The sequence below is a fragment of the Mytilus trossulus genome, chromosome 4 (assembly GCF_036588685.1).
Source record: "Mytilus trossulus isolate FHL-02 chromosome 4, PNRI_Mtr1.1.1.hap1, whole genome shotgun sequence".
NCBI lineage: Eukaryota > Metazoa > Mollusca > Bivalvia > Mytilida > Mytilidae > Mytilus > Mytilus trossulus.
In genome coordinates, this window is record NC_086376.1 from 46,727,210 (window position 1) to 46,750,119 (window position 22,910).

At 31.2% G+C, this 22,910-nt stretch overlaps 1 protein-coding gene across 1 annotated transcript in view; it reads left to right on the top strand.

The window, feature by feature from the left end:
- Positions 1 to 20,108, top strand: part of LOC134715396 (zinc metalloproteinase-disintegrin-like BmMP) — a 35,147-nt gene extending 15,039 nt beyond the window's left edge. Inside the window, exons 10-21 of the mRNA XM_063577548.1 lie at positions 80 to 249; positions 1,746 to 1,830; positions 2,414 to 2,547; positions 3,746 to 3,917; positions 5,452 to 5,547; positions 7,323 to 7,454; positions 8,033 to 8,208; positions 8,927 to 9,131; positions 10,898 to 10,972; positions 11,625 to 11,733; positions 13,181 to 13,316; positions 15,029 to 20,108. Of these exons, the coding sequence (XP_063433618.1) occupies positions 80 to 249; positions 1,746 to 1,830; positions 2,414 to 2,547; positions 3,746 to 3,917; positions 5,452 to 5,547; positions 7,323 to 7,454; positions 8,033 to 8,208; positions 8,927 to 9,131; positions 10,898 to 10,972; positions 11,625 to 11,733; positions 13,181 to 13,316; positions 15,029 to 16,205 (2,667 nt within the window). The 3' untranslated portion in view covers positions 16,206 to 20,108. The remainder of the gene's footprint in view (positions 1 to 79; positions 250 to 1,745; positions 1,831 to 2,413; positions 2,548 to 3,745; positions 3,918 to 5,451; positions 5,548 to 7,322; positions 7,455 to 8,032; positions 8,209 to 8,926; positions 9,132 to 10,897; positions 10,973 to 11,624; positions 11,734 to 13,180; positions 13,317 to 15,028) is intronic.
- Positions 20,109 to 22,910: the final 2,802 nt, after the last annotated feature.

A 22,910-nucleotide genomic window follows, 5' to 3' on the forward strand; every position in this document is an offset into this window, starting at 1 on the left:
TAGACCTGCATCAGGTGGCTCAAGTAACTAAATTGAAAAAGTGGATTAAAATTAAATGTGCATCTCTAATTTTTTTCAGCTTTACCAGCCTTTGAATATTTTCATTGCTTTAGTTGGAGTAGAAATCTGGACAGTAAATAATAGAATTGTTGTATCAAACTTAGCTAATACTACGCTGGATAACTTCCTTAGTTATCGTAGAAATTCCATCAATCCACATCATCCAAACGATAATGCACAGCTCATCACGTAAGATAGAAAATTTGTTTATGGGCTAAGCTGTTATTTGTTCATTTATTAAGAAATCTTAAAGGGGCAGCAACTGTCAAATTTATGTTTACCGATTTTACTCAAATTCTCAAATTTGATAGATAACATACTAAAACATATATTAAAACTACAATAAGTCTGAAATAAACAGTAAATAAAGGCAACAGTAGTATACCACTGTTCAAAACTCATTAATCCATGCACACAAAACAAATTCGGGGTAACAAACTAAAACTGAGGGAAACATATTAAATATATGAGGAGAACAACGACACAGCATAAAAATGTAACAAACACAGAAACGATCTAAGCAATAGACAAAATCCGATGACAATAACAAATATAACATCAAAACCTATTAAAGGAATTTGAGATAGAAAAGTACTGTGACAAGTCTTATAGTAATGTGAATTCACACTCAAACACAAGAGAGAAAAAACCGACACAATGAAAACACAACGTTAAAATGTAACACACACATTCATGTTCTCAATATATCAGAATTTCGTGTGTATTTTAATCTAGAAGCCATCCGAAGACTACCTATGGTCACATAATACAATATTGACATAAACTTAAATTATAAATAGATATCAACCACATGCAATTGGATCTTTCTAGGTCTATTTGAATTCATGTTGACCAAATGTTATAAAACATTTACAAAATGCTCATTACCACAAGACACAGATTAAATTTGAATTTTGGTGGCGCCACTTTAACTATTCTAGAGTTATGCACTTTTACAAATGAAATATGCTGAATTTTTGTTTCTGTTCTGTAACTTAAGTTTGCTTGAAACAAATGTTATCAAACTTATACACAACACTTATTATGTGTACCACAAAACTCAGATGAAGTACAAATTTGGGTGGTGTCACTTTTAGTGTTCTTCGGTTATGTCCCTTCATAACCTTATATAATATGCAAGTAGGGGCATCATCATTCCCCATTTATTTATTAGTGATTCAAACAAACAAAAATATTCTTTTTTTTTCACGCTTCATATCCTGCAGCTAATGCCCCCTTTAAGTTATGTCATTTTTTATAATAGAAAATAATAATAATGCTCAACTCAATATATAACTGAAAATTGTTTCAAAGTTTGATTATTAAACAATCTTGCCTGTATTCTCATTTTGTCAGGTACTTACTTGGCTGTGATGAGTTTAAAAGCGGGCACTTAATGAGCAGATCTGTCATACTTTCTGTTTGCTAATAATACTGTGAATTTTTCTTTATTTCTAAATGAAAAGAAATATTCACTCACTCTTTTCTTGAGAACTAATGAATAAAATGACAATATATATTGTCGACAGCTTGCCAGTGTATTATATTATATGAAGTTTCAGACACCTGATTCTGGATTTCCATTACTTTGAATTATGACAATATATGCAACTTCTCTTATTTTACTTTCTATTTACAAAACGATTTCACAATGATATTGACAAATAACTTGCTATGTATTTCAGGGGTATTTTATTTCAAGATTCAATAGTAGGCAAGGCCATTAAGATGTCAATCTGTACCTTCCAGTATTCTGCTGGTGTTGCAATGGTGAGATACATGAATTGAAGTTTTACTGCAATATTTCGTTTTATAAGTAGTGAATAGTTTTCAAAAGTACCAGGATTATAATTTGGTACGTCAGATGCACGATTCATCTACATAAGACTCATCAGTGACGCTCATATCAAAATAGTTATAAAGCCAAACAAGTACAAAGTTGAAGAGAATTAAGGATAAAAAATTCTAAAATTCTGTTGCAGGGTATGCAAAACTACAAAGTTTCTAGTGATATATAGCCAAAGGACCTTTACCATTCTTTGTTAGATATACCCAACTTTTTTTTAATATAAAAGTTATTTTGATAGTTTGTTTTCTAAATATGTAAGTGGTCAGACAGTAATTGGCTCATGTTTACAAGACAATAATGGTCACGCTTCTTTAAATACTTTTGTCAAATTAAGAACAAAACATAATTCCTCCACTTTTTGTTTTGTTAATAAGATGTTAATAAAAGGATTAAAGTCACTCTTATTTGAATACTTTATTTAAATTTGGAAACAAACACAACACATATATTTCTATAAGTGATTTACAGGCTGGTTATAATATTATATACATCAATGTATTTTAGGATGCCACCAGTACCACTCAGGTAGCCACAACTGTGGCCCATGAATTGGGACATAACTTTGGAATGGAACATGATAACTATTCAGTATGTCTTTGTCCTGACCAGAAATGTATCATGGCGACTACAGGAGGAGGGTAAGTTTGATATACCCCGAATAGCATACTTAGAAATGTTGTCTTGGGTTAGGCAAAGGTGATAAAGTATAAAAGTTAATTGAACATTTAAAATTGTTGATTATAACAATGTTTCTTTCATCCACGTTGTGCTTTAAAAGAACCTTTTGGCAAGAATACTTTCTAAATAGAACGGTATTTATTCTGGAAAAAGTTATATTAGAGATTCAAGGTAAGAACATTAACTCATGTGAATGTCTTACTGTGGATTTCATTGGTGAATTTGAACCTCAGAGTAAAATATTCAACAAAGTAACAACACCAACATCAAATATCCATGATAAATCTGCTATAAACCCTATTCATTTGGAAAGTACTGTTGATTCATTATTATTCGTTGGATACCAATTTTTGTGGATTTCGTGGGTACAGGGGAACCATGAATTTAAATGTCCAAACGAAATACACATTTTCTTAAGGAATGTATACAGAATTTGCCAAATCAATGAAATTTAAATATCCACTAACTTGCAATTTTTCATCAACCCACAAAAATTGGTACACACAAAAGTATATGCATCCACAGTAGATTGAAAATACAAAATTGAATTTTTTGGCATATTTCCGTCTTGTTGTCCATCCCTAACAACTGCGGGTTAACTAAATAATTCAAGAGCATATAAATATTATTTGATGGGAAACACAATCGAATCTGTGTCCATGCTCTGCTTACAAGGATCCTTCTGTTCTAGTAATGGTCAGCCAATGTAATTCTAGGTTTCTATCAAATTGTGCAAAATACAAAGTTGATCAGTGTACGGTAGGTTGGGACATTTCTAAATACAAAATATATATAAGAATACATAAGAACGGAACAAAAGTTTTGAATGAAATATATGATCTTGCACATGTTTTATTTATATTGTATTTTAAAGAACAAATGTATTTTAAAGCATTCTATGAAGAATAATGAAGTCTATCAGGTTATGCGTGTTAAGCTTGAAGTCAAATAAAGTTTTCAGCATTATGTTTTTGTCAATTTTAACAAAACAAACGAACAGGAAATATTGCAAAAAATTGAACTGACCAGGCATTTTATGCACAAAATTGTCAAAAAAAAAAAGAATTTTGCAATCCAAAAAGCAAACTGCAAAAATGTCTTCTTTTACAAAATGCTTTATTGAAATATCTACAATAAGTTAATGATTGTTATTTGTAGAAGCAAAACACCAACGAAATGGTCCTCATGTTCCCAGACAGTATTAAATGATAACTTTGAGATTGGTTTAGACTACTGTCTTAAAAATATTCCGAAACAGCTGTTTGATGCTCCATATTGTGGGAATGGCTTTGTTGAGGACGGAGAAGAATGTGATTGTGGTTTACCTCATGTAAGTTATGATAATGGACATATGTTAAGGATGATACCTGATACACGAAAGTGGTAATGGGTTACTGTGGATTAGGGAAAACTTACACGTTTTTAGATATTTGGTTTCATGGTTTTTAAACTTAGTCTGCTAACAAGCCTTTTCGTAGTTCATCTGTACCCACAAAATACATGAAAATTGGTATCCAACGAATAATAATGAATCAGCAGTACCACAGATAAGTCATGATACTAGACATATGTAAAGGATGATACCTGATACATGATTATGGTCAGGGGTGACCTCAGAAATCCAATCAGAAGACGTGTTACATCCAAAATTAAATTATTTAAGGAATGACTGTATAATTTTTTCTGTCTATGAAGAAATAACATAAAAAATTTGGTGCACACTGAATAACATGCGTAGCGGGTTATATAACAGTGTGCACCACATTTTTAATGTTATTTCCAATAGACAGAAAACATATTACAGTCATTTCTCATAATTTAATTCTAAATTCCATTTTAAACCGGAGAAAACCATGAAAAATCGTTGATGATGTCACGGTCACATGAATAAATTATGTCTATGGGCTCATAACAAAATAACGTCATCCAATCAGAAGACATGTTACATCCAAAATTAAATTATTGTAGAATATTATCAATTCACAACAGCATAGTGTATTGCACAAAAGCAAAAGAATGAATATGAATTCAAATCACATTTATAACCAATTCAAGTTCTTTTACTACAGTTACTCTGTGTCATAAACCTATTATGTGTCAAAAAAACAAATAAAAATCACAGATTGTGATAAAAAAAAAACCTCAACATCTTGATCATGCACATGAATGTCAATTTTCATTGTCAATTTATTGGAAAATCATACCTTGTCCATTCAAACAAAATGTTGTTAGATTCTTGCTGTTTCTCTTGTGCGTTGTATATAGTTTTGAATTTTTAACTCGCATATTTCATATGATAAAAAAATTTAAGACAGAATTATTTCTATCAAACTTTTCTTAGAACTAATGAACTATAGATTAAAATGACTTTATTTGGTCAGCAACTTGACAGTGATAATTAATATGGGTGAACTTTTTTGGTATCTGTCAGACCACGTCTGCCTGTTAACTGATAATATTCAATTTGTTGAATGTACATGTAATCAAAATTTTCACTAGTTTTACTGAACAGAATGATAACTTTATATAACGTCAGCAGCTTGGGAGTGTAGAGTGGTTACATATAAGATTTTTTCCCGATCTGTCAGACACCTAGTTTTGACTAAAGATACTTTTAATAAATATTTGGGGGATGCTTATCAAGACATACATGTATATAGATATATAGGAAGATGTGGTATGAGTGCCAATGAGACAACTCTCCATTCAAATAACAATTTAATAAAAGAAAAAAAGTAGGCATGGATGAGTATTTATACATCCAAACGCTGTAATGCATTCTTGTTCTTTTGTTTAATTTTATCTTTTGAAAAATGCTTCATTTATCAGACATATTTAGAAATTGTGTATTATATGTATTACAGATATGTGACAATAAGTGTTGTAATGCCTCATCATGTAAGTTGTTAAGTCATGCCAGATGTGCTACAGGCAGATGTTGTGACCTGAATAGTTGTCAGGTAAATATAATTGTAGAAACATTAGATATTGTGTGATATGAATATATAGATTCCACAACTGCAACAAGTGTATTAAGATATTTCTTTACTTGAGACGGTTAAATTTTAATATTTAAAGCATGAGGCTTGCCAAGCTTTTTAAATAATTAAAATTGAACTGTTGAGAGTGCAAAAATATCATAATACATGAGTCTGTTTCTCTTTGATTTTGATCCTTCCTTTTCAAAGATTTGAGGAAAGTTGTGTACTTTTGATGTGACGTCATCAGACATGGTCGTCTTTTTTTATGACGTCACAATAAGAAAATTCAGAAGAAAACCAAGACAATTTAACATCACTAAAAAACAATCACAATTTAATTTAAACCAGTCATTTGCTGAGAACAGATTTTTCACTAGTGAGGAGAAATATTTTTCTACACTGGTCAGGAAATGTAAAATAAGCACAAAATTTAGAGAACTTGTAATAAGTATACCCCTAGTTTAAAAGAGAGGGGGTTTACTGTTTTTCCTCTGTCTGTCTATCCATAAGTCCATCCATGAATATTTTCGTCGCATTTTCCTCAGGAACTACTATAACAAGGATTTCTGAAATTTGGTTTCAGGGTTTATATAAGTCAAACTCCCTGTTTATCAAAATATTTCGTTCAGCGGGGGTATTATCAGTGAGCAGTAGCTCACAGTTTTACTTGTTATGTCTCTGCTCCGTTGTTATGATAAAACTGTGATGTAATACTTGAATGTTTTTTCTTGGTCCAGCTGTATGGAAGGCTTTTATAAAACATGCCCTATTAACATTTTATTCAAAGAAATGTTTAGATATGACTAAAAATTTATCATATTTAAACCAATATGTAAGTTATGCTTCCAGTTCAGGTTTTAGTCTTTCAAATTATCACACTTGTACCTAATGAAATCTTGCCTTCTTACAGGGACATTGACATGATTGATAACACATTTTGGTGTGTTTGAACTTTGAAGCGCTTTTTCTAAGTTTACCTTGGTGTGCGATGCTCAAACCCTTTAAATGACAGAAGCACTTTTCTTGACATACAAATACAAAAAGAAGGAAAGAATGTATACATGTATATACTTGAATATATGAGGAGAAATATTTCAAAGATACAATAACCAAATTTTTATAATATCTTCCTTACTTTGAGTAGGTCTTACTTAGCAATGTCATGAATTGTCTAAGAAAAGTATGTAGGGTAGTGCTAATTGATTAATCAATTGATCCATTGGCAGTTTTCATGCATACTAATGATCAAAAACTGTTGAATTTTCTGCAAGATAGGGATGGGTGGATGAGAAATTTATACTTTAACTGGAAAACAATCGAAAAAATCATCAGTATAAAAATATCAGATAAAGGTGCAAGCCAAAGGCTCATGTGGGTCAAGGGATGATACCAGTGTAGGGTATAACAACAGGCCTTGGGTACAAATATAACTAGGGCAATTCAGCAGTTATAACATATGCAAAATCAAATTATGTCTTTTCAGATATGTAATAATTATAAATTAACAATGTCTTTGTCCATATCTACCCTGCTATTTCCCAAGAGATCTTGATTTCTGCCAGAGTACTTAGCACTATTTTGTGTAATGAATTATAGTTTATTACATGTGAAATTACTCTTTCAGCATCAGAATAGCAACATCAACACTAAATTCAATCTAAAACTACACATTTGTTGTGGGGTTTCTGTTAATTATTTAAAAATAAATTTTGTTTACACATAGCAACACAATTTTAGATTTTTTTTTGTTACAGCCAAAGTCTGCAGCTACTCTATGTAGATTATCACCAGGTGAATGTGATTTACCAGAATTCTGTGATGGGGAGACAGAATATTGTCCATCAGATGTGCATATCATGAATGGTATGCCATGCAGTGGAGGACAGGTAAATTAGTATATTTCAAACTTTATTCTATTCATATATAGTGCTACAGAGAAGCATCTTTTTGACATTCAATCTTGAGTATAGTGCATGCAGAATAGGATAGGAAAAAAAGCTTGCAGATTGCAGGTATTATAATGTTTGTAGTAATGTTCTAAAATGTCACATCTACATGTACACATGTCCAGGTACACAAGAATACAAACACATCAGACTAATGAACTCTAAATTATCAATTCCATTTAAATATATGTAAACTCCTATAATCAGTGCTTCCTGAAATTAAGTATCAAGCTTCATGTAAGCATTTTCAGATCCAGTGCTATTCAACTTCTCTTAACAGGAAATCAATCAAACACTTTAATAGATGACGTTATCATTAACAGTACACCTAACATCACTACACCCCTACTGATCTATAGGGGTTCACCACGTGACAGTGTTAAACCAATCACAACAAGATAATTTTACCTTCCGTTTTCACATACATCTTTCATCATTTACCCAATACTTTTGAATGTTAGTACATGTATCATTAGTGATCATAAGCTCACAGTTCAACTTGTTATTTTTATTTTCAGTCATACTGTTACAATGGAACTTGTACAACACCTACAGGTCAATGTAAACTGTTATGGGGGTCTACAGGAAGAGTATCAGATCCAATCTGTTTTAAAATGCTAAATATCAATGGTAGCAAGTATGGTAACTGTGGTTATAACTGGATCACCAGGAGATACGAAAGATGTGACAAGGAGTATGTATAGTGTCTTTCTATATTATTATGTTACACTATTGGTTCAGATAAGGGTGAGGTTTGGTACTATTAAAATGTTTGAACCCACTGCATTTGTTTGCACCTGTCCTAAGTCAGGAATGTGATGTTCAGTAGTTGAAGTTTGTTGATGTTGTTTATAAGTGTTTCTCTTCTCTTGTTTTATATATAGATTAGATCGTTTGTTTTCCTTTGGAATGGTATTACACTAGTAATATTTGGGGCCCTTTATAGATTGCTGTCTGGTGTTGAAGACCGTTGTTTGACCTATAATGGTGACTTGGATGGAGAGTTGTCTCATTGGCACTCATACCACATCTTCTTATATCTTTAAGAGTTATCGAACAGAGTAGATTTTAAACTCTTAACAACCCACTTTTAAACCATTGATATGTATGTTGGAAATGAAATTTTAAATTCTTCTTTTTTCTTCTTCAATAAATTGTGATATCATGTGCTATAAATAGTTGAGTGATTAAAGAAAGCACTCTACAATACATGTGTTGATATTTTGGAGTTTTTTTTTATATAAATTGGTATTGATGTGGATTGATTTATTTTTTCAAAAGTTTACTTAAAAGACTGTGAAAATTTTTACCTCTTAGAATATTTGAATTCAGGGTTTTACCTATACCCATGAGGTTATATATTGAACATGAAATTAATAAGTCTATATTGTGATATTTTACTGCTTTAACAGGGATGTTGACTGTGGATTGTTACACTGTGTTCATCTCAATGAGAAGTTGATGTTTTGGAGTGAACAGATATCACATGCAACCCCTGCAACCTTTCTTACAAAGGGAGATAAAAAGTATGTTTGTCGATCAGCCATCATGGATGTTGGTTTAGATATGCCTGATCCTGGACAAGTTCCAGATGGGTCTAAATGTGGTGATCATAAGGTTTGTTTTTACAGTATCTTAAGCTGGGTTCAAATAATAAAAGAAGGTTGGTTTAATGCCATTGTATCGTTGATATATATTTGTTTATCTTTAATGACGGTGGGTTCTTTATTACACTAAATGTTATAGCATATGTTTTGCTTTGGGGAGCCATCATAAGTATTTACTAAAAGAAACTACAATTTTAATTTCTTATGAATTATTTTATTTTCATTTTTATACGACTGCAAAACTTGAAAATTTTTAGGTTGTATATTGGTATCACGTTGTCGTCGTCGTTGTCTTGTTCTCGTCAGGGTATTCCAAAGACAAAAGGTTTCCCAATAATAACTCTAGTATATCAATAGTATTTTAATGCAAGGTTTATACCACTAAAGGAAGGTTTGGGATTAATTTTGGGGGTTATGGTCCTAACAGTTTAGGAATTATGGACCAAAAAGAGGCCCAAAAAGGCATATTTCTAGTTTTCAGAAAATAACTTGTGTTTAAGTGTATGGATCTCCCTAAAAATTATACCACAAGTTTCCATACCACAAAGGGATAGTACAGAAGGGCTTTGGGGGTGGGGGGTTATGGCTCAAACCCTTTAGGAGATAGGGGGTAAACAAGGTTTTCTTGGTTAATGGACAATTAAGATAATTTTAAAGCAGTGTAAGGCAGTATCCCAAACATGTTCAACCCCGCCTCAATTTTTGCGCATGTCCCAAGTCAGGAGCCTCTGGTCTTTGTTAGTCTTGTATGATATTTAATTTTAGTTTCTTGTGTATAATTCGGAGCTTAGTATGACATCCATTATCACTGTACTAGTATACATATTTTTTAAGGGGCCAGGGTACGGAAGTTTCTTGCTACATTGAAGACCCATTGGTGGCCTTCGGGCTGTTGTCTGCTCTATGGTCAGGTTGTTGTCACTTTGACAATTTTCCTTTCACAATTTTATAATATGAGCTGCAGCTATAGAAATCAACCTTATGTAAATGAATACTTCATAGCATCTGTTTACTTATTTTGGGTTGAAAAAATTCTATGGACAGCCTGTTACTATTTCAAAATTGAAATAAGATGAGAACCATACACTACAGATCCAAATTTATCTTTCATCTTGTTTCTGAATATTCCAAAATCCATCAAGCACTTTTAAATGTACATGATTACGTGGACTTGCAGAAGGTCAATTTCTATCCATTGCAGCTCATATGTTGGAATACCTCCCTTACACTGCTTTAAAATTGTGTATAATGAAATATTGTATTTTCTTGAGGTGATTAGCTGTCAGTTAACTTTAAGATGTTACTATGCTGATGTATTAAGAGGCAAGGGGCAATTCACAACAGCATAGTGTATTAGACAAAAGCAAAAAAATGAGCATATTACCATTTCTAAGTTCTTTGACTACATTTTTGTTCTGTTTTCGAAACCTTTTATGTGTCAAATATTTATTGGGCCCTGTTATCAAATTGGTCCACATTAAGGTCAAAAGGATCCAAAATTAAACTTTGTTTGATTTCATCAAAAATTGAATTCTTGGTATTCATTGATATGCTGAATTAATCCATGCCATGTATTTAGATTTTGGATATTGAACAATAATAGGTAAATTTGATTATTTTAAGCTCATTAGACCACATTCATTATGTTTGCAATGACTAAAAAAACATTTATCTAGATAAACTGTATTTTGTGGAGCTAATAACCAAGGAAACAAAAAAACATCATGATATATCAACTGATAATACATATGTAATAAGCAAATGATTTTATTTCAGATTTGTTTGAAGAAGAAATGTGTTCCCTTGAGTTTAGTAAGCACACCAACCTGTCCGAATTGTCATGGTAATGGAGTAAGTATGAAAAAATTTGAAAACATCACATTTAATAGTTTCATGTGTCCGAAGGGTTTTTCTGGATTTACTTTCATCAGGAACACTCAAAGCCAAACATTTGAAAGTCAAGGATGTATAAGTACTGAAAACGTTGAAGAGCTATATGTCAAAAATACCTAAAATAAATAGCCAAATTCATCTAAAATGAAATGAGAACATAAAGTTCTCATGTGTTTGACTGGGGTGCTTGACCAAAAAGTCCTGTTAAATCATGGCAAATTATATTAACCTCTGACAAGTATTATAACATATTTTTGAGGTAATGTCAGAAATACATGGAGGACTGTTAAAAAGAATAACCCAGAGGAGATGTTATAAATTTTTAATTGTAATACCTGCCTCTTATACAGTACAAGTGATCTAAATTGGCTGTTTTCTTTTTCAAGTTCAATGAAGTGAATAAAATTTTAAAAAATGAGAAAATACAAGTTTTCATATTAAAGTATTGACATTATATTATAAAAATAACATATAGCGAGACATATCTTGGTGTCAATAGTTTATTAAAAGTTTACACTTTTATGCAGCAGATGAGCTTACTGAAATACCTGATTGATGTGTAGTTTTTAAAGTTATCAATCAATTTTTGTATCATATTGATTTTTTGCAGGTTTGTAATACAATGGGACAGTGTCATTGTAATGAGGGCTTTGCTCCACCGTTCTGTGATGAGCCAGGCCACGGTGGGAGCATACACAGTGGACCAGTCAAAATACAAAGTAATTACCTCACTTTTACCTTAAATTTCATATCAGATTTTTGTAGTGATCTATTTGAAATGATGTATCAAACATTTTATAATAAACACATATCTGAGAGGGTGATAGAGCAGACTGTTACCCAGAGAAAACATTGTCAACTGCGGCGAAGCCATGGTTGACAATATTTTTTCCAGATGCACCAATCTGCTCTGTCACTCTCTCAGCTATGGGTCATTTAATTCATTATACTTAGTGTCCTACCATTTTAGTCTTTTACAGATTAATTTTATTTTAAAAATAATTTCTATGACGTTACATACATAACAAAGTTACGGGTATCAGAAAAAAATAAAATTAAGCAAGATATTTTATTGTTAATTTTTCAGTCAAATAATAAAATCTGAGCCAAAACGTAGAATTTAAGCACTGAATTTAATCACTTGATGTACTTTCAATTCATTGTCCTTTAAACTATCAATTTTGATTGGTCTAGATGAGAGGGTAAGATTAAAAAAAAATGTTCCCCTCTCAGCCATATGCTAGAGTGAATTAACACCCTGGTATCACCCAATCACAATTTGCCATTTTTACATGAAGTATTATGTCACCGTAACAAATTATCAGCTGAATAAAGAAAGAGAAATACTATACTGATTTCGATTTACTATGATTTACTATCATTTACTCATTCATTCATTCATTCATTCATTCATTCATTCATTCATTCATTCATTCATTCATTCATTCATTCATTCATTCATTCATTCATTCATTCATTCATTGACAGACTATGACAATAGACTTTCACTATACTTTCTGCACGATAATTTAATGCATGTAATCCCGCCACAAATTGTCTGTACTATATATACTGTCTACCCGTAAAAATACGGGTATTCACACTTACTCAGCACATTAGAGCTGTGGGATCTATAACTTTTTCCCTATTTTCAGGTAAGCACATTTTCACTTTTAAAGGCCTTTTATAGCATGTTTTGCCTGTCAAATTCACGGTCCAAATTATAAGGAAACTTTTAATTACATTATAAAATTAAATTGTCACATTGTTAGTGAGAAACATGTTTAACTCCTTGCAGGGGTTCAAATTAGCAGACAAGTAATGTGTAATTTGAGTAAAATCGTATCTGACTGACAAAAAAACGTTGAAAAACAATGGATGCTGTGAAGACAATTACAATATTGATAGCGGATAAGGGTAATTCCTGGTTTGGGCGATCAACTACATAAAAAAAAAATTCCAGGCTGGTGACAAAATACATCTATGGTTATGAAATATAAACACTAAAATTGAAAACCAAAAGATATATGGAAAAGAAAGAAAAATGGACACATTCATGATTCATGTTATTATTTTTTTCATTTAAGGGGTCTGATGTGCTTCAACAAAATGATATATGGAGAATGCAATTTCACTCATGTTAACTGAGTTTGTATTTATTTTCAGAGGTGAACAGTTTGATGATTGGATTACTGGTATTTTTCCTGGTTATTTGTCCTTTGGTTTTAATAGCTGTAGCTGTCATCAACAGAAAGAAGTTATATTATTGTTGGAATAAACAAGTTGCTGTTATATTATACAGGTAATTTTTTAGGTTACAAATGTTATTTCATACTGGTAACAAATTTATGTTATACAGATAACAAATACTGTAATTATGTAAATTCAGAAATTATTACAAGTGTTGTATTAGTCCACTACAGACTAATATGTAGTGGACTTAAGGTTTGCACTCTGTCTGTCTGTCCATACATCAGTCAAACAAATAAGTTTTTCAGACTTTTTTCCTTCATGCTTGAAGATATTGATTTGATATTTGGTTTATTGTTTTATCCTGACAAGTAAACGGCCTACAATTAAATTTTTAATGAAATAATTATAAACTTACTAGATTTCTGATCTAAGAGAAATAACTCATTTTTAAAAAGATTTGTAAAAGACATTCTATTATAAAGATAAATGACATTTTGGATTTTTTCCCCCTTTTCCTTAGGAAATTATTTGAAGAATTTAGTGTTAGGTTTGTTAATTATTTAATGTAGTTTACACCATGACAAGTTACAGATCAAGTTAGAATTTCTTTCCATCACAATGAAATTTTAACCCCAAGGGGACCATGTATTGCCATGCAATACTCACAGAATGCTTGTTAACACTCCTTTTGTCTGTCTGTGTGTCTGTCCATCAGTCAGACAGGCAAATCAGTTTTCCTCACTTTTTTTCTTTGTGCTTAAAGATATTGATTTTAGTATTTGCTGTATTGATTTATCATGACAAGTTAGAGATCAATTTCAGATTTTGTTCTGGTGTGATGATTTTGTGCAGAGCTTTGGTCCATTGACATAAACAAATCACATATATAATTAGCTTTCAGCACTTTTTTTGTCATTCTTGAAGATAATAAGTTAATAATTGGTGTATGGTTTTATAATGACAAGTTACAGATCAAGTTTGAATTTTGTTCAGGTCTAATAATTTTGTGTAGAGTTATGGTCCCTAATTCACTCAAATGATCAGTTTTCCACATTTGTTTTTCATCATGCTTGAAGATATTGACTTGATATTTGTTAGATAGTTTACACCATGACAAGTTTTAAGGATCACATTAGCATGATGAAAAACAAATGTGGAAAACTGATCATTTGAGTGAATTAGGGACCATAACTCTACACAAAATTATTAGACCTGAACAAAATTCAAACTTGATCTGTAACTTGTCATTATAAAACCATACACCAATTATTAACGTATTATCTTCAAGAATGACAAAAAGTAAGATCACATTAGAATTTGGTCCCAATTTATTTAGTTTTGACCGCTAGTGAACTGTATTTTAATACAATACTCACAGAATGCTTGTTTTCAAAGGGATTTTTATGATAAACTGAATAAATGGAATAGATACAGCCATTCAATTATTCAAATATATATATAAAGTAAAATCACAAAAATACTGAACTCTGAGGGAAATTTAATCGGAAAGTCCCTAATCACATGGCAAAATCAAATGACAAAACACATCAACAAATGGACAACAACAGTCATATTCCTAACTTGGTACAGGCAGTTTCAAATGTAGAAAATGGTGGATTGAACCTTGTTTTATAGCGCTAAACCTCTCACTTGTACAACAGTCTCATCAAATTCATGATGTGATGTTCAACTTTATAAAAAAACATGTTATTCATGGTATAATTTATTACATCCATTAGTTCACTGATGATTACATATGGTATAAATTGATAAAATGATGTATATAAATAAATACTTAGTAAATATTGTCTTTTTCAATAGGGTTCCAAAGTTTAATAGAAAGCCCAAAGGTCCAAAGAAGAATTTATCAGATGGTGCTTCTTGTGAACCAGTGGAGACTACTACACGATTTAGAAATGGTGGTGGGGTAGATATTTCTGGACCTTTACTAACTGAAAAAACTCATGACCGACCAGTACAAAAGAAAAAGCCATTTATAGAATTTAGAGCCATGAAGCCATCTTCTAAACCAAAACCTCCACCGAGAGTTAAAAGTGAGGCACTGTTGTCTGATTCTGAACCAGATGTGCATAGGAAACTTCCAAGTGCCCCTGATCTTCTTAAACATGATCCAATAGTCAAGAAAGATTCTTTCAATAAGGAAATTTCAAAACCAGTTTTGATAAGTACAACTGACAGACGGTCAAAAGCCTTTGTAAGAGAATCTAGTAATGAAAAGTTAAAAGATGCAAACAAAAATAATCTCTCCCCACCAGTGCCTCCTCATGCCGCTCTAAAACCTTCACATTCAGATCCTCCATTGAGGCCACCACCAAGACCAACATCCATGCCACCACCAACTGACAATGATAGAAAGGAGAAAAAAAGTCTAAGAAAGTCAATTGTAGATGCAGCACAAAAATCTCCACAAAGACCACCTCCACCAAGAAGTAATTTGAATAGTACATCCTTTAATTTAGGTAATGAACAATTTGATCCAAATAAAAGAAAAAAAGAGAAAGATAAACCAGAAACTTCTGCACCTCCAGCAATCACAAAATTTAAACCAGAAAAGAAAAATTCTACCAATGCTGCAAAAACTTTCATGGAACTTAAGAAAACAGACAACGCAGCTGAGGCTAAAAAGCCCTTAAAAGTGCCATCAGAGTTAAAAGATAAATTAAGTAGACCTGTATTAAAGCCAAGGGATAAACCAAGTTTATCAAAAACTGGAGATAAACCCAGTTCATCAAAAACTGGAGATAAACCCAGTTCATCAAAAGCTGGGGAGAAAAAGAATTCATCATCATCTGGGCATACATTAATTTCCTCTAGAGATCAGTCAAAGTCTGATGAAGGTACTGATAAGCCCAGTGTAGCAGCCATGAAAGCTATGTTCGATCAAAATGACAGTCCAAAGATGTCTGGTCAAGGAGCAGGAAACAGGCCACGCACTGGTCCCAAGCCTGGTTCTAAAGTCAGAAGTGTGAATGTGTGAATATATGCTAAAATCAATTGTATCTAGCCTTCACATCACATGTGTTATTAAATATGATACATTTTTTTTGGGAAAATCAACTTTTAACATATCATACATAAAATAACATTGCTTCAAATAATTTAAAGAATGAAAGTCTTTTTCTACTGGGCAAATACAAAATTGAGAAAATGGAAACTTGAAATGATTTATTAATTAGAAAAATTGTTGACTACACATGTTCAGAATTTAAGGACCAAAATTGAAAGCTATAAATCAAATGTTTGCTGATGTTATTTTAGGTCCATAATTATAGAAAATTTGCACCATTTTTACTCATTTATTTCTCTTTAGAAGCCCAATTTCTATGTTTTAGTGTCACTAAGGAAGGTTATTACAGTAATTGGCATTTTATACATGAAAAAAGAACATTTCACTTTGAATAAATATTCCATATTCTTAAGACATTTTTAAAATAGCTGTTATAGATTTACTTTGTAGAATTAAACATTTGTTTTCCTCTGTTATTGTCCTTTGTTAACCCTAGAAATGACTGTTTTACCTGGTGTATGTTTGTAATTAGCACGAAGAAAGAAGGTGTTTTAAATTAAAACGTTTTCTGAAAATGTGCATTTACTACATGTTTATTTTTGTATGCTGTATTCATGAGACAGCAAGCAATAGTTGAGAACATTAATGCTGTTATATGTTTGAAACGTTTGTCTATTATTAAAATGTATCAAACATTAAATTTTCAATTAAGAAATATTTTAGTAATCTCAGGTATCGCTTAAAGCATTTAAAATTTTTCATTTTTTTAAGTTTATTTTCTTAATGAAAAGAAGAAACACATTCATTGGATGAAAGGTTTTGCCATATTACCTTTGAAATAGTAGGACTTTTAGTTTATTATCACATATGTTTTCTAACACAAAGTCCATATTTGTGATATTTTTTTACATTGATTTTGAAAGATGATTTAATTTGATCATATTTTAAATTGCTTGATTTATTGTTTTAAAGGAATCTCTATTGGTGCAATATCTGAAACTTATTTTATTTTATTTAAATATATTATATTAATTTTAATTGAAATGTATTATATTGTCATTGCAATTTTAGGTTTGATGAATCAACTCCATGTTACTATGTAATAATCACTTGCCAATAATAATTATTCTGTATGTTATTTATTTCTACTAAAACAGATGAATATATTAACATATTCATTTAGTACTCTAATAAAAATTGAAATCTCATTCACCATAAAATAATCGTTACTTATATCATTTTCTAATTTTTTTCTGTGTTGTATGTGTTTTTTCCAAAGTTTTTTCCACAGACTATTTAACTGCAAAAAAAACCCAATCATATAGAATAATGTATGAGCAATGATTTTTAGTCTTCCAAATGAAAAAAAAAATCAAAGACTACAAATAAATATAAGTATAATTTTTTTAATTCAATACCACTAGATGTTTTGTAAGCAACTAGCAATCAGGTTTCCTACAATTAACAGATTTGTTTCTCTAAAATTATTCAATTCTTGTTGTTTTTGAATGGAAGGTACTGTCATATGAATAGCAAACACATATTGAATTGAGGCTGTAATAAATTTTTCTGCTACATATTTCATGATCACAATGTATGTTTAAATGAACATTGAATTTATGTTATCAAATTTGTGAATATTGTTAGATATTTTGATTGTTTTATTCTTGCCAATGAAATGGAGAATGCTTATGGGCTGTTTCAGTAGTGTTCTTTTGAATTTGTCTTTTCAGAAACTAAAGGACTATGGGTTATCTCATTGTTCGTACACCAAAATGAAAATAATGTTACATCATTGGTTGAATTTCAATTATTTAGAAAGTTTTTAACCAATCACAATGTTTTGGTGTACACTTTTCAATATATTACCCAGAATGTATTAGATTCTAAAACGACGAATTAGGAATAACACCTGATGTCATGTGGAGCAAAGTGTGCCATGTAATTTATTTTATTTTTCAAAGTTCATTTTAATCAAACCATATTGAAAGTCTGTCTCAAGAAGGATCACCTTGTTATTCCATTATTTTTGCAAAAACAGTATTTTATTTGTAGCAGTTCAGTTAAAACTCCCATACACAATCACAATTGTTAATTAGCCAAATGTTTATGGGTCACATCAAGAAATCTTTACTGTTTAGAAAATTTTAATAATTTTCCAGCTGCAGGTCATCAAATTAAACATTATTTAATTGCATTGATCTTTTTTCAACCTTTTACTTGTATTACTTTTCCAATGTAAAGTTCAAAATTTGGATCAAATAAAGGAGGGTAGTAATGCCCTTTAATGTCAGGCATCAAACAGTCATTTTAGGCTTCCGTTAGTGTCAAATTGGTTAAAATTTTACCGTGATTTGTCAAGGTCTCAAATAATTATGGTAACTGTCATTTTTGGAAAAAAATTAACGTGATTCGTCCAAATTAGTCAATGTTTTACTGTCTAAAAGAATGTGTACATTTTATCCTCATACCCCAAAACTTACTGTGAACATCATTTGTCTAGAACTTTTACCATTATTCTATCATGAAGGTACCCCCATTATGACCCTCAAAGGCAAACTTTGATTTCATGATCTGTCAACTCTCTAGATATTGATTATAGGATCCCCCCAATACTGGAAATATTTTACTACTATCCCTGGGCAGGGAGTTCAAACCTATAGCTGAAGAGAAATTTCTACCTATATCCCTTTCCAGAAACACCATTTTGGAATCCAGAATTTCACTCCTAAGTATGTCACTGAAGTAGGCTTTTCCATTGTGAGGCAGTTTAACTGTTTTTGCAGTGCAGCTCAATGATGAGTCAGAAGTTTTTAATCCCTGATAGTATTTGCTTTATATGAATTTAAAAGTATTTAATGGCCTTCCAACATATTTGTATTAAAACAAAAGTTTACATAAGAATTCATAGTTTTTTATTTACTGTTCAACGTTCTACTGAACTGCAGGGAACCAGTGTTTATACTAGTATATTTACCAATATGGGAAGTACCTGGTATCAATTAAATTTTTCACAATTTTTATATGTTATATGTGAAGTTGGATAAAAAGTACAAATTTTTCCTCATGATAAAATTGAATTGCAAACTCTGATAAGTTACCAGTAATCTCATCTATACCTAAACATGTGTAAAATTTCAAAGTAAAATGGATCAATAAAACAAAGGTTGATAAAACGTTTTACTAACATGTTATTTAAGTGAAAAATATTTATTTTTGGTATTTTATACTCCATTAACTTTTGTCTTTTCTCAAAAGGTAATTTAGCAACAACAAAAATTTATACTTTTGAAAATATTAGAAAAAATGATATAAAAAATCAATTAACCTAACAGAATAGCATTATATTCGTAATTTAAGTTTTACTTATTTGTTCTATGTACTTGTATCTTAAAGAAGTAAGGCATCATGCAGTGTTTACCCAGAATGTTTTCCATGTTTCTAATATATTGACTTTTCACAATGGAGATTTTAATGCTCATAATGAAACTATTAATTTCCCGTTTTTTTAAACAATAATACTAGTAACTGTTTTATCTCATAAATCACAGTTGATTGTGTATTGAAAATTCTCTTTGTAGAGAATGTTTAACTAAATTCACTTTTATTGTTTAAGATGTATATTTTTATTTTGATGATGAAATTATTTGTGTTTGAATAGATAAAAAGAAAATTTGATTGTGTAAAGAGAATGATGGATTATAAAAACGCAACATAATTATCCATGTTGTTCTTTTGATTTATTGTGCTTCTACATTGTTTACTATGCATTTTTAGCTTCCAAACATGTCCTGGTGAATATGTTAAATTTTTCAGTTGTATGCATATATCAAATCTTCATATTTATTAAAATAAAACATATTTGACTATCTTCTTGCAGTGTCTTAAATTAGTTTCAGCAGCATAAATCCCTTTAGTGCACAGACTAAAGTTGTTATTATTGAGAGTCAAAATATCATCCAAATATCTATGAGTGTTTTCATATTTTTGTATCAGATGTTGTTTTGATGGATCTTTGCCGATTATAGTCATAAATTGTAACTCATTACAATACAGAAAAAGTTCTGCACAGTTAGTCCCCCTTGGAATTCAGATAACTTGATATTCATAATCTCTAAAGTAAATAAAAATGTTATCTAGTATATACTCAAGTGCAGTTATCATATGGAAAGCAAGGTTTTTGAAAGCCTTATAATATGAAGTTTCTGTCTGTCATATGTCCATTGTTTTTGAACTCATTTTCATGTTTAAAAGATAACTTGGAAATTATTTTTTTGTAATGTTTATTTCTCTTTTATGAGTGGATAACTACATTTGGTGTGTGCGTACCTTGCGTGGTACTCATGTTTGTCAGACATTTTACACTTTACCTCGTTCTATTTCATAGATCAGTGAACATGGTTACGTTTTCATGGTCAAGTCCATCTCTGGGATACTATTTAATGTCTGTAGGCAATAGGTCTAAAATTGAGAATGGAAATGGGGAATGTGTCAAAGAGACAACAACCGGACCATAGAGCAGACAACAGCAGAAGGTCACCAACAGGTCTTCAATGCAGAGAGAAATTCCCTCACCATGAGTCGTCCTTCAGCTGGCCCCAAAACAAATATATACTAGTTCAGTGATAATGAACGCCATACTAAACTCTAAATTGTACACAAGAAACTAAAATTCAAATAATACAAGACTAATTATGAGATCTCAAACCTCCCCTATACCTCTAGCCAATGCAGAAAAGTAAACGCATAATACACACATTAAAATTCAGTTCAAGAGAGGTCAGAGTCTGATGTCAGAAGATGTAACCAAAGAAAATTAACAAAAATATATGGTGTATGGAATGATTGTAAGGTAAACATGTTAAACTGACCATGATCTAATTTGAATGGTTAAGTGATTAAAGTTAAGTTTTTGTGTTTCGGTCATTTTTCCAACATGCAACATACTAGCTATATTTGGTTAATGTAATTGTAAGGTGAACATGTTAAATTGGCAGAAGTCATATGACCTTGACCTAATTTTAATGGTTAAGTGATTAAAGCTAAGTTTTTGTGTTTTGGTCATTATTGTCAAACCTGCGACTTCTGTTTTAGAAAGCTCGACATAGGGATAGTGATCCAGCGGCGGCTACAGTGGTGTTAACTTACTTCTTAAAATCTTTATATTTTAGAAGGTGGAAGACTTGGATGCTTCATACTTTGTATATAGATGCCTCATGTTACGAAGTTTCCGTCAGTCACATGTTCAATGTCCTTGACCCCATTTTCATGGTTAAGTGACTACTTGAAAAAAGGTTAAGATTTTTTGTAATGTTAAATTCTCTCTTAAATTAAATTATAAGATTACTATATTTGGTATGTGGGTACCTTGCAAGGTCCTCATGCCCGTCAGACAGTTTTCATTTGACCTCAACCTCATTTCATGGATCAATAAACAAGATTAAGTTTTGGTGGTCAAGTCTATATCTCAGATACTATAAGCAATAGGTCTATATTCAGTGTATTGAAGGACTGTAATGTGTCCATGTCCAACTGGCAGGTGCCATCTGACCAGTCATATGTATCATAGTTATCAAAGGTATCAGGATTATAATTTAGTACACCAAACAAGTACAAAGTTGAAGAGCATTGAGGATCCAAAATTCTAAAAAGTTGTGCCAATTACGGCTAATGTAATCTATATAAATGATTACTTTTGGCTTAAAAAGTATCATATGATAGGAGAATCCGAGATATTTCACCATGAAGATGAGCATCTTCAGAGAAATGAATTGAAATGCAGTAGACAGTCTCTATGTACAGAGATGGACTTAAACTTATTGCTTTGCTGAATATTGAATACAAGATATATCAAAAGAGAAAAAATCAAAAGCTTTTGCTGATCATGTTTTAGCCACATATGTTGTCATGACACCATGCTTTGTTATCACCATCCGTATGGACTGAAACTCTATCTACCACAAGACGTACAAGAAATGGAGCATTCCATGGAGAATTATTATGAACTGTCTTATGCATTTCATCCTTCATTTTTTTTGGTCTTTTTGGACAATAAAATGATTGGGTTACAAGCTACTAAATACATCAAATTAGGAAGTACCTATGCGGAAGCAGTAAGAATAAAGTATACCATGTAATTTTAAAACAGGTGGCGCAAACGTTTCATTGTAGAAAAAAAGTTGTGGCGCAAAAGGAAGCATTTTTGTCGCAAACGGTTCTCTCCCAGGATATAAGTGTTGGACCACCATCTTTATTAATGAGAAAAAAGGTATAAAAATAGAAAATTAGAAAAACAACTTTTATTGCAATCAGCAATTATAAAAAGGCACTTATATATGATGACTATATGTTGAACTTTGACTAGAAAGTGAAGTAATTCAAAAACACCAATATATGGTAACACATTTAAATTTGACAACCTGATTGGTCAATTTTGTCATGCCTTTATAATATGAATATTTATGAAAATGTAACAACAATACAATATTTCATGCTTTTATACTATATGAACTGAACCAGGAAAATACAATTATCAAAACAATAAGATTAGTAATACATAGTGTGCTAGTGACCTACTACGATACATATGGGGTCAGTAAATTGTCCTCGAAATTGTCCAGTCAATCTAGCATAAATTTGACCCTAACCTGAAAGTAATTGCAACAGAAGATTTTT